At 47.2% G+C, this 12647-nt stretch overlaps 1 protein-coding gene across 2 annotated transcripts in view; it reads left to right on the top strand.

Annotated features, from left to right (window-relative positions):
- LOC138917096 (cytoplasmic FMR1-interacting protein 1) overlaps window positions 1-12647 on the top strand; it is an 87581-nt gene that overhangs the window by 22372 nt on the left and 52562 nt on the right. For both annotated transcript variants that reach the window (XM_070231677.1, XM_070231679.1), the window contains exons 2-9: window positions 4120-4242; window positions 4316-4405; window positions 5630-5707; window positions 5945-6046; window positions 6961-7142; window positions 10154-10250; window positions 10359-10487; window positions 11471-11575. In XM_070231677.1, the coding sequence (XP_070087778.1) occupies window positions 4126-4242; window positions 4316-4405; window positions 5630-5707; window positions 5945-6046; window positions 6961-7142; window positions 10154-10250; window positions 10359-10487; window positions 11471-11575 (900 nt within the window). In that variant the 5' untranslated portion in view covers window positions 4120-4125. The remainder of the gene's footprint in view (window positions 1-4119; window positions 4243-4315; window positions 4406-5629; window positions 5708-5944; window positions 6047-6960; window positions 7143-10153; window positions 10251-10358; window positions 10488-11470; window positions 11576-12647) is intronic.

The following is a 12647-nucleotide window of genomic DNA, read 5'->3' as shown; positions in this document are numbered from 1 at the left end:
ACTCGAACTAATGAAACACTGGGCCACCTGCAGCGGAGCGCGCGAACTTAACCACTTGGCCACGGGGCCAGCCCCTGACTTTTGCCAGTTTTACTAATATATGCCTTGGAGAAGGTCTTCTTACATGGATATAATTAGGAGTTCTATTAGCTTCTTTTACTTGTAATTCCAGCTCCTTCCCCAGGTTTAGGAATTTTTCAGTCATTAATTCTTTGAACAAGCTTTCTGCTCCTTTTTCCCTCTCTTTGCACTCTGGAATACCTGTTATCCTCATGTTGCGTTTCCTAGTTGAGCTGGATATTTCTCGGAGAATTTCTTCATTTCTTTTTGTTCTCAGTCTCTCTCCGCCATCTGAAGCATTTCTATATTTCTGTCCTCCAAGCTGCTAATTCTGTCCTCCATAATAGCAGTTCTGTTATTTAAGGACTCCAGATTTTTCTTTATTTCATTCATAGTGTTTTTAGTGTTTTTCATCTCCACCATTTCTGATTGTTTTTTCTTTATAGTTTCAATCTCTTTTGTGAAGAATTCCCTCTGTTCATTAATTTTCTTCCTGATTTCATTGAGCTACCTTTCCAAATTTTCTTGTAACTCATTGAGTTTTTCTTTTTTTTTGAGGAAGATTAACCCTGAGCTAACATCTGCCACCAATCCTCCTCCTTGCTGAGGAAGAATGGCCCTGAGCTAACATCCATGCCCATCTTCCTCTACTTTTTATATGTGGGACGCCTGCCACAGCATGGCTTGACAAGCGGCGCATAGGTCCGCAACCAAGATCCGACCCAGCAAACCCCAGGCCGCCGAAGCGGAACATGTGAACTTAACTTCTGCATCACACCACCAGGCTGGCCCCTCATTGAAGTTTTTATGGTAGCTGTTTTGAATTCTCTGTCATTTAGATTGTAAATTTCTGTGCCTTTGGGATTGGTTTCTGGGTGCTTGTCATTTTCCTTCTGGTCTGGAGTATTAATATACATTTTCATGCTGTTTGATGGGGTGGACTTGTGCCTTTGCATAGTGGAAGTATCTGGTCACAGATTCTATCTGCTGCCACCGGGGGCAAGCAGGAGCTGTGTATTCTGAGCCTGCTGCTATCCTGGCATGTATGCCTGTCCTTTGGAAACGCTGATGGGGCATGTTTGTGATTGCCCACTGGCCACTGCTACTTTACAAAGGTATGGGCATGCACTCTGGTGGGGGTCCCTTGCTCTGCCCCACCAAGCTGGTGCTCCAGGTGGGGAAGGTGTGCTTCCTTTCACCTGCGTGATCACAAGGATGTTCTCACTTTTCCCTCGCTGTCTGCCCTCCTCAGGTGCTGGCTTGATGAAGACACCCTGACAATTGCTTGGCCTCCCCTGTGTGGGGCTTTCCCATAGTTGGGAGGCAGCTTGGAGAGCAAAGGTGTTCCCTTGGAGAGCTACCCCTCCCCTCTCCTTGCAGAGTTGCATGCAGTCCTACACCCTAGATTGCTGCTGGGGAAGGAGAGGAGATCCCCTTACCTCCTTCCGCTTCCTTCTGGGGGTCCAGCACCTCCACCTTCAGAGGTATGGCTCTGTGGGTCTCTTAGACGTCTGTTGTGTTGTGTGAATGTCCTGTGTTGGTTTATGAATGTTCTTTTTATTGTATCTTAGCGGGGAGAGTCTAAGGGAGGAGCTCACTCCATCATGATGCTGATGTCACTCTCCCCAAACATCTTTTAAAGAGCTGTGGAGGAAATCATCTGTTCTGTAGTATTTACCTTTCTGTCACTTTTGTTTCATTCTTCATGTCCCCAGTGACCTCCTGGTAGCATTTCACTTATATCTGAAGAGCTTCATTAGTCTTCTGTCTATGAGTTCTCTTAGTTTTTCTTTATCTGAGAATGTCCTTATTTCATGTTCATCCCTAAAGGATATTTTCGATTGATGTAGGATTCTGGGTTGACACTTCTTTTCTTTCAGACTTAACAAGTATCATTCCACTTCCCCAGGGTCCCTGGTTTCCAAGGAGAAATCCACAGGCATTCAAATTGCTCTTCTTCAGGTAATGAGCTATTCTTCTCTGGCTGTTTTCAAGATATTTTTCCTTTGTCTTTAGTGTATACCAGTCTTGGATTTCTTCAGATACACCCTGTTTGGCTTTCATTGAGCTTCTTGGATCTGTGGACAAAAGTCTTCTGCAAAATTTGGGAAGTTCTCAGTCATTGTTTTCAACTATTTTTCAGCACTACCCACTTTCTGCTGTCCGTCTTGCATTCTGACACAAATGTTAGATCATTTCTCTTGTCCCAGAAGTCCCTGAGGCTCTTCGTTTTTTTCAGTCTTTGTTCTCTCTGTTGTTCAGATTAGATAATTTCAGTTGTTCTGTTTAAGTTCACTGAATCTTTCCTCTGCTCTTGAGCTCATGTAGGGAGTTTTTAAAATTTTAGTATGGTATTTTGTAATTTGAAAATAATCTTATGGGACCATGGTCATATATGTGGTCCATGGCTAACTGAAATGTCATGGTGCAGTGCATGCCTGTAAAAAGATATCTTTTTTTTTTTTGGCCTGATTTCAATCTTTTCTTTCTGTTTGGGAGTGTTATTGTTTGTTAGAACATTTTTATAGTAGTTGCTTTGAAGTCTGGTACATGATTGTAACATCTGTGTTATTTCAGTGTTGGTATCTGTTGTTTATCTTTTCCCGTAGGAGTCAGGACATTCTTGGTTCTTTGTGTGCTGAGTAGTTTGCATTGCAGCTGAATGTTTTGGATATTATGATCTAGGACCATGGGTCTTATTTAAATCCTAGGTGAATGCTGATTTTTCATTTTAGCAGGCAAACAACATGGTTCGATTTTAGGCTGCAGTTCCAACCTGCCTTGTTTGGTTTGTGATTCAGTATCAATTCTGTTCTCAGAGCCTCTGCAGTGCCGTTTCGATCTGTCCTCTGTGTGCTACCCGTGCAGTCTGGGATCTGGCTGTGGGCTCAAGGGACGGTATGAGAGGATCAGATCCATCACCTACAGCTTGGGAGGGGGCCTGACACTCATGAGCAACTTTGTGGGCTTGCTCTTGGGAGCTTCTTCCTCTCCACACTGCCCCTGGGGCTTTCCAGTGCCCTGGGGTTCCCTTTGTGGTTCCCTAGCCAGCATACCAGGGCTTTGGTAACCTGATGCTCTGTGCACTTCCACACCCATGCCTAGTCTGGAGCCCAGTTCTGGGAGGAGTGATTGACTGCTTCTTCCATTCAGTGTTCTTCTCCATCCTGACTGGTGTTCTTTCCTTCTCGGAACAACGTGGGTGCCCCATGTGTCTTGTCTGTGGTTGGGGCTGCGCTGCATGTCCTGTCTGGGGTCAGAGCAGCCTCTCATGTCTTGTCCAGGGTCGGAGTTGCTTGATGTGTCTTATCTAGGATTAGAGCTACTCTCTGTGTCCCATCCAGAGTTGGAGCAGCATTCAGCAGGAGGCACGCTGGAGTATGCCTACTCCTTTTCCCCAGAGCCGGCACAGATTTGTATTTAGATGAGATCTGCTCCGTTTCTATGCTTCTGTACATGAGCCTCAGAGTTCTGCTTTCAGTCTTGTGCTAACGGCCCCCTCCCTGTTTCACCTTGGCCCCCAGCCATCACCTTAGTAGTCACTGCAGGCTGCCCCTGTACTTCTGGAGGGAGGGCTCTAGCCATTTCCATCTCCATTCCTAACATGTAACCCTGCTTGGAGGTACTGCCTGGGAAACATCCGTGTGCAGGGAAGCCCCCTTGGAGGTTGTGCCGGCCTCCTTGGGGCGGATGTGGTGTTGGAGGGGATGTTCCCTCCTCCAGCCCATGAAGGGGTTGTCACACCCTCCTAGAGAGCCCTTTAGGGACAGCGGTGGCCCCAAGGTGGGAAGGGTGGCATGAAGCGACTGCACATGTGGTGGCCCATGTATCCTGCACCATGACACTCCTGGAGGCGGCAAGAGGCAACATTGTGACTCCCCTGCCAGCGAGCCCTGGGAGAGCTGCTAGACCCCAGGGACTGACTGTGACCATCTCAGCCACCCCAGTGCCCTCAGGAGAGGAGTCAGGCAAGTGGGGGCCTGATTTCCCCATCCCAGAAGGATTGTCAGGTGCCCCTGCCCTTCCTCACAGCACAGGTAGCTTTGTGTTTTGTTCTAGGCCAGGATGGCGGCCCAGGTGACACTGGAGGATGCGCTGTCCAACGTGGATCTCCTAGAAGAGCTGCCTCTGCCTGACCAGCAGCCCTGTATTGAGCCCCCACCATCCTCACTGCTATACCAGGTGTGTGCTGGGCGCCGCGGGTGCACTGCCTGCCATGCCGACCCCCACATGATGGTTGTTCTCTTCCTTTCAGCCAAATTTCAACACTAACTTTGAAGACAGAAATGCATTTGTCACTGGCATTGCAAGATACATCGAACAGGCGACTGTCCATTCTAGCATGGTAATTCCATCCGCACATCTTTGTTTTCCTTGTGGGAATAGCAACTCTGAATGGCAAATGTATGTGTTTTTGGTATTCTGATGGGATACGTAGTGAGGAAAATGAGAGGAAACTGAATGAAATGCCTTATGCTTTTAGAAAAACCTGTGTTTTTCTTATTATAAAAACAATGCATGCTCTCTGAAAATTTAGCACCTATGGCCCAGAGAGAACCTTTCTCAGTATTTTGAGGGAATCCGTTCTCTCTCCTACTTGTATACCTTTACTCGTCATGCCAGGTACTTATGTGATTTAGACTGCATAAGTCAATTGCGGTGTTATTATAATTGTGTATTTTAATGATTTCGGGAACATTTTCACGTCATGAAAATGTGCTAAAGTAATTAATGGCTGGTACATATTGTAAATGCCCACAATTTAACTATTTTTGCATGTTTACTTAGTTTCCCTTTTTTCTTATAATAAAAAGTGCCGTGATGAACATTTTTCTAAATACATCATTATTCTCTTTGGCTAGATTTGTAGAAGAGAAGTTACTGGGTGAAAGGTTGAGAAATATTTTAAGGCATTGTAAAACCATCAAACTGTAGCTGACATTTTCAAGAACATCTCTGCACTTTTTATTGTTTTTATCAAAGGAAATAATGTGGAAGAAGAGTAGACACTAAGGTAGTTTTAAAATGACGGTAGTCCTCTTCCCAAGGATTCTCTGGATTTTAAGTACTGCAGAAACACTTCTAGCTTTTCCTGCCCACACTGGGAACAGCAGAGCTCCCTCAGTCTTCCTTAGGAGCCAGGAGACTCTGTGTGGCCTGGTGGAGAGCCTGTGAGGACCCCGTGCACATTCACAATGCACTGGGCCCTCCCCCGTGTCCCCACCTTCAGGTATGCATTGCCAGTGGGTGGTTTAGGGTTGAGTGGAGCTGCAGTGTAGCAGCTGTGGTGGATGCCCTGTGCGGCCCCGTGCAAAGGTGCCTGCCGGTCGCTGACACCCCTCTCCAGCCTGCAGAAACCTAGGGGTGTTTTGGGCCATCATTGTGGCCACACCACTGCACTGTGGCATCACTAGCTTCTCGGCAGCTCTGTTGGCATGCATGTCCTGTGTTTGTCTGTTCCTTCAGGGAGAGTCAGGGTAGTTTATGCGTCTAGATTTTAGCAATTTGGCATCTTCTTGTTTATGATTGTTCCCCTGCGTGCCTTTGATTTGCCCTATGTCCCCTGCAGAATGAGATGCTGGAGGAAGGCCAAGAGTATGCTGTCATGCTGTACACCTGGAGGAGCTGCTCTCGGGCCATCCCACAGGTGCCCCCAACGTTGCTGGCCACACCCTACTCCTGCCTGCCCAGCCCAGCCCAGCCCCTCCCTCATCCCACAGACCATGTCTTCATCTGAAACACACCACACCTCTATCCCTTCCAGCCCTGCCCCACCCGTACCACACCCCCATATCCACTGGTCACCTGGGACCCCAGCTCTAACAGCGGCCTTGTCCTCTCACTCCTAGCTGGGTTGAAGCCTCTTTACCTTGCTTTTCCCCAGGTGAAATGTAATGAGCAGCCTAACAGAGTGGAAATTTATGAGAAAACTGTGGAGGTCCTCGAGCCTGAGGTCACAAAACTGATGAATTTTATGTACTTCCAGGTAAAACAGCGCTGTAATCCTCAAGGTTTAATGCAGAGGGGTAGGGATGCTAGTGCTATCTCATCTATCACTGTGGACCCAAGAACAAAGCACATGTAAATTAAAACAACCACACAGCCTCTGAGATAAAAGGGAACTAAGGTGTTGATGGTCTAAAACCTCACTGGCTCTTTCAGAATAGATACTTCTCTTGCATTTCACTTTTCTTCTCTCTGAGTGAATTCACATTTCCTCCACGAAGGCTGCTTTCTATCCTTCCGAGCACTGTTGTCCTTCTGCCAGTCCTACTTGGGATTCACCTGGTTTCTCAGGTGTTTCTTTCTCTCATCCTCACCCTGACCTTTGCTGTGGTGGTCCTCGCCCTGACTGTCCACCCCAGTGGTCCCTACCTTGGCCTTGGCTCCTCTGGCGTTTTGGGTAGGCAAAGTGGCCAGAGGGAGGAGACTTGCTGGCTTTTTAAAGATGTGCTTTGGACATGTGAGAAAATTTTTCTTACAGACTCCTTTAGCAAAGGGAGAAGATAGAACTTGTTAGCAGATGAATTTTTGTTTTATCTTAAATATCGTCCAGAAGAAAACTCCCCCTCACTTTTTTCACCTCTGAAAGTTAAAACATCTCTTTATAAACATTCTGCTGGAGCATTTTGCTCAGTGACTGCTGAATAATCAACAAAATTCTTTTACTTTAGGGAAGTAGTTGGTAAAGTAGAAAAGTACAAAATAAATCGTGGTTGTCATTGGTGTGTGGGAATTACTTTATAGAAACATGTCTTTTGACCTGAGCTGCAAACATCCACTCATTTGGGTGTATATTTTATCAACAAGTAACAGTGAATCCAGACTCTGTGCTTGAAGCTGAGCGTGGAGTCAGCCTATCATTGACAGTGGCTTTTCTGCCTTCCTTCGTTTGTGCAGAGAAATGCCATTGAGCGTTTCTGTGGGGAGGTGAGGCGCCTGTGCCACACGGAGAGGAGGAAGGACTTTGTGTCTGAGGCCTACCTGATCACACTGGGCAAGTTCATCAACATGTTTGCTGTGCTGGATGAGCTGAAGAACATGAAGTGCAGTGTGAAGAACGACCACTCAGCATACAAGAGGTGAGCTTTGGCCTTGTGCCTTTGGGCCACGTGGATAGTGCTGGGGAGGTGGGATGGTGCCTCATCAGTTGGCTGTCCTGCACATAGTTGGTGCCCATCCCATGTGTTCTGAAATAAGCGCTATGGGTTGGTAGTGGTTGCTCAGCAGTCTTCGAACTGTTTGAATACACACCCTTAGGAGGTGGGGGTAGCCAGCAGATTGTTTGCGCTGCAGTGCAGCGCTGTGTCCTCATAGACATGTGTATATTATGGTTTCGTGAAGTTAGAGTGGGATCTGAGCATCCTCGTCATCCCCAAGTGTTTGTTGAGGACCTCTGGGTGCTCAGCACCCTTGGGAAGACAGAAGCGCAACGACCAGTCCCTGCTCTCAGAGTGCTGGGGTCGCTGCAGGGCCTTGGCCTGGTGAGCATCTTGACAAGGGGGCAGGTGGGTTCTGTGGCCTGAGGGCGCCCCCTCTGCTCATCACTCACTGGTAGGATGTCCGTCACAGCAGTGGGCAGAGCTGGAGCTTCCAGGTCCTGGACCAGCTCTCCTCCAGGGTGGTTTTCTTTTTGAACGTGAAGAACTTCTGGAGAAGAGAACTGGAAAAGCTGGGCATGGCACAGCAGTGCACTTCTGAAAAACCATGAAGGGGCAGTTGGTGGCAGGCAGAAGGAAGGCCGTTGGTCAGAGCAGAGTCAGCTGTCTTCCGATCAACTTTCTTAGAAAATATGCTCAGTACTGTTGAAGGCATGATTGGCTTGAAGGAGATGCTGACATCTGTTTCTTCCGTTAGACAAGGAATCTTGGCTATGAAATTAAATTTGAAGAGTTTACTTTGCATCTGAATACACTGTAGTTAGGTTGCATCTAAAAATCATACAACTGTTGCGTCTTTAAAATAAAATCGACTTGGGATACAGTGCCAAACCTAGATTTGAGGATAAGGCGGCAGTGGGAGTTGAGCTAGGTCCCTAGCATTTTAAGCTTTATTCAAGTGAGTAAGTACAGGCATTCCATTCATCACCTAGGATCAGCTCTGGGCAGAAGCCTGGATCTTCAAACCCAGGAAATCTTTGGAGTTGGCCTGTTACCCCTCTTGGGTGGGAAACTCTGCAGTTGTCCCCATCTGATGACAGTGTTTGTGATACTCCAAGTGTGTGTGACTCTCTGCAGAGCATGGGGTCTTCTGAGAGGTGGAGGGTGAAACCAGCCCAGCCTAGGAGAGCAGCGTCTGCTCCTGGCTGAACAAATCTCTTGCTATGATTCTGAGCAGCTTTCTTAGCCTTTCTGACTTTATCGGGGAGATGGGGATGGTGGACAGCATCAGTGGTTTTTCATTTCAAAAAGATTTTCTTTTTTCTCGGCAGCAGCACTTTTATTCCAAAGCCCAGTCTGTAAAATAGTTTAAAGATGGGGCTGCTCTGTGGAAGGCTGTGGGGGCCCCAGGCACCCCCTCCAGGAACCACAGGGGTCTTTACCACCTGAGGCTCCCCTGAGCACTGAGAGGGCCTGGGCTACCCCTTCATCCTTTCCAGCGGCCTCGTCCTGTGACCTCTGTTTGGGACCCCCTGTTGGTTCCCCTTCCCAGACAGTAACCCCTACTCCTCCCCAGTCTTTACACACCCCTACTCCAACACAATTTTTATTTGCACCCAGCTGGTAGCTACCAGTACATCCTCTTCTGAGTGTAAATGCCAAGATAACCTATATGGTTATCGTGAGGCTTGAGAAAAAGAAAACAGCATCTTTGATCCCTTCCTTAGTTTCAGCAGCCACTCAGATCAATAAAGTGAACACTTTGAAAAGGAATGTGACTGTATTAGTTAATGTTAGTTTAACTGTATATAATTCTTAAAAACTTAGAGAAATAACAGTGCCTTAAACAAGATTTCCGATTCTTTCTTTCTCACCTGAAAAGTCCTGAGCTGGGTGATCTGCAGCTGATGAGGGGGTTCCACAGTGTTCAGGACCCAGGACTCCAGCTGTCCTGCTGCTCTGCTGTCTTCATGTGTTGTCTCATGTTTCAAGATGGTTGCTTAAGCTCCAGCTGTCATTTCTGCATTCCAGTCAACAAGGAGGAAGAAGAATAGAAGGGCCCACACTCTCCTTTATAAAAACTTTCCAGTGCCTTGCAAGACTTTTCATTATGTCTCATGGCTCAGCCATCGGTCATGTGGAGATGAGGCACATTGGTGCCGCATGAAAATTGGGAGTTTATTCCTAAGAAAGCAGGGAAGAAGTGACTATTGGAGTAGGTTATCAGTCTTCTATCAGTAAAAACCCCAAGTTTCTAGGTTGCATAGACATGTCCTTATGTGGGCAGGCTATGTGCCGAATCCTCACGTTCACCTTGACACTGCTCTGACGAACTCAGAGACTCAGTACGTGCCTCACAGCACGATCAGACCTCAGTCTACAGGTCCTTCTGTGCGCCTTTCCATCTCTGTTCTCATGTCAGTTCTGTGGGCGGTCAGATGGGCGGCTGTTGTTAGTTACTGATGTGATGAATGAGGCTCAGCAGAGTTCAGGAGGTTTGTCCAAGATGGAGCTGTGGGTTAGTGGAGGGACCAGGATTCTGTCTCAGACCTTTGGCATCAAAACTGTGTATGGTCCCTAACTTGTGGAGGCGTGGTGGCCCAGAGGGTTCCCAGCAGAGAGCATGAATGGTGCTTGCCATCCTCGTCACCGGGCTCTAGAAGTCACAGAAGAGGGGGTGGCCTTTCTCAGACCCGGGGACAGGGATCCCAGGACAGAGGCCAGTGTGCAGGGGCCCTTCAGAAAGGCCTGTGGGTGGTGCTGCCACGTCTCTGAGGAAGTTTGTCAGCTCTGGACATCTGGGTCATGAGCTGTCCAGGTCGGCAAAAGACTGCCCTGGAGTTAAAGATGGAGAAGCTAGAGGAGGCTGAAGTTAAGACCCACATTTCTACAGATAACTGTAGGCAGAGTAAAATAATCCTGAATTCCTAGGCTTTTTTCTTTTTTCATCATTAAGCATGTTGGTTGAGTGACTCTGTTTTTTGCTTTCAAAGGGCTGCTCAGTTTTTGCGGAAAATGGCGGACCCACAGTCCATCCAGGAATCTCAGAATCTGTCCATGTTCCTGGCCAACCACAACAAGATCACACAAGTAAGGCTCACGCTCTCCCCACTCTGGCTGGCAGGGTGCATGGCTGGGGGGCGGGGGACCCGGGGCCAGGAGCAGACCATGGCACAGATCTCCTGCTGTGTGTGTCAGTCTCTGCAGCAACAGCTCGAAGTGATTTCTGGCTATGAAGAGCTCCTCGCTGACATCGTGAATCTGTGTGTGGATTACTATGAGAACAGGATGTACTTGACACCCAGTGAAAAACACATGCTTCTCAAAGTACGTGTGGGGTGACTGCCCATTGTACTCTGGAGGGAGGGATGGCCTTGCTGTCATTAATAGGCTGTGCTTTGTCTAAGATCCTTTTGCATGCCTTTTCTTATTCTGACGCTTGCCGTTTGTGTATGTGTTTGTATGTGTGTGTGTATGTGTAGCATCCTCTGCCCTGCACACAGCCTATAGTTGCACTACAGGCTCTTGACACATTCCTGTGAGTATGTCCTGGGCTTGACCCCGGTGCCAGGTGGATCATATGCCCACCCCCAGAAAAGGTGCTTGTGGGTGAGGAGGTCCTGGGTCCAGGGTTTCTCCCAGCATTAAGCTTCTGTAGTACAGGTTATACCTTATTCCGCCTATCAAGGATGTGATTCCGAGGAATTAAATATACTGTGTCACCATGATTAAAGTAGACTTGTTGTTCAAGAAACAGCCATTTACCATATTGTTCGTTATTATTCTATTTCAAGATGAGGAGGTTTTCAGTGACATTCCTCGTGGGGCCAGGAGAAGGTGGTTCTGCCATTCCCTTTGCTCTGCCCTACACCTTTGTGGAGGGAAGCCCTGGAGACCCTGTGCTGCATGTCCGGCTGCCCAAAGCCCTCCCTGCAAGAGCGGGCCCAACCCCAAGACCTCATCACACTGGAGAGCCCACTGGATAGCACTGTGACGGCTGAAATGTTCTGTCGGTGCTGTCTGGTGCAGGGGCCCCTGGCTATGGGTGCTCATGGAAATCCGTATTTTGTACTGCATTGTGCTTGATGAGAGGTGGAGCTGATGTGTGTGCCTGGGGATGACGCTGAAATAGCTGCAAGAGATGACGCATGTAAAAGAATAGCTTCTCAAGAAGGGATAGCTATTTATTTCCAAGGAGCTTTTAAAAACGCTTTTTGAAAGGAGTGAATTGTCATTTCAAAATAAACTGTAGCAGTATAAGTGCTTAGAGGCAATTAAACTTGCAGGTCTGAGTTTTATGTGATTTTCAGGTCATGGGGTTTGGTCTGTACTTGATGGATGGGAGTGTCAGCAACATCTATAAACTAGATGCCAAGAAAAGGATAAACTTATCCAAGATTGACAAGTACTTCAAGGTAAGTTGCGTTTTTTTAGATAAATGTTTTTATTGAAATGTATACCACTTGAAATTTGGGAGATGAACCCCTATAACCATGACACATATCAGGAAATTGGGGCATGCTGACTGGCAGCGCTCACACTCCTGTCTACAGAGGCGGCTTCTCTCCCTCCTGCTGTGCACCAGTGTTGCCTGGGTTTGAACCTTGTAGAAAGGGAATCAAGCCATGTTCTCTCTCGTGCATCTGGCCACTTTCACTCACTCTGTTTGTTAGAGTCATCCCTGTGGGAGCCTGCAGCTCCAGTCCTTAGGTTTTTATTGTGGTGGAGCAATTCTTGTGATTAGACTGCAGTTTATTTATCCATTTTGTTGTGATGGACGTGAGATTGTTTCTGGGTTTTGGCTGCTCTGATTTAGTGCACGTCTGTGCTCGTTTCTGTTGGAATATACCAGGTGGGTGGTGGTGGTTGCGGGTCCTGGTAGTAAATCCAGCCTGACGATTCTCCCACATGGTTGTGCAGATTTGTGTTCCTTCCAACAATGAACGAGCATTCCCATTGTTCCACATCCTTGGCAACACTTGGCACTGTCACTTTTTGAGGGGAAGGGGCATCCTGAAGGGTATGTCCATCCTTATGATTTCCTCAGTAGCATGTCCTGCAGTTTAGTCGCTGTTTCCTTGGTGACTTTTCATGCTGTTAGCCTTTTGTGTGTTCTCTCTGGTGAAGTGTCACTTCAAGTCTCTACTTCTTTTTTCCCTGTTGATTTGTAGTCTGTGTATTCTGGGTCCATGTCCTTTGTTGGATACATGTGTTCTAAAATACATGCCTTCTCCCCTATGTGGCTCTCCTTTTCACTTTCTTAAAGGTGTCATTTGGTAAACTTCTGTTCAATATTTAATGTAGTCCAATATATCGATCTTTAATGTCCACTTTTAGGAAATCTTTGTATACAGCAGGCTCATGAGAATTTTCTTCTGTGTTACCTCCTAGAAGTGTCACCGTTTCCTTTTCCATCTAGATCTGTAATCCCCTTGAAACTTCCCTCTGTGCATGCTGTGAGGTAGCAGATTGACATTCTTGGATTTT

This window comes from Equus caballus, chromosome 1 (genome assembly GCF_041296265.1).
Source record: "Equus caballus isolate H_3958 breed thoroughbred chromosome 1, TB-T2T, whole genome shotgun sequence".
NCBI lineage: Eukaryota > Metazoa > Chordata > Mammalia > Perissodactyla > Equidae > Equus > Equus caballus.
This window is presented reverse-complemented; position numbering and strand designations above follow the sequence as displayed.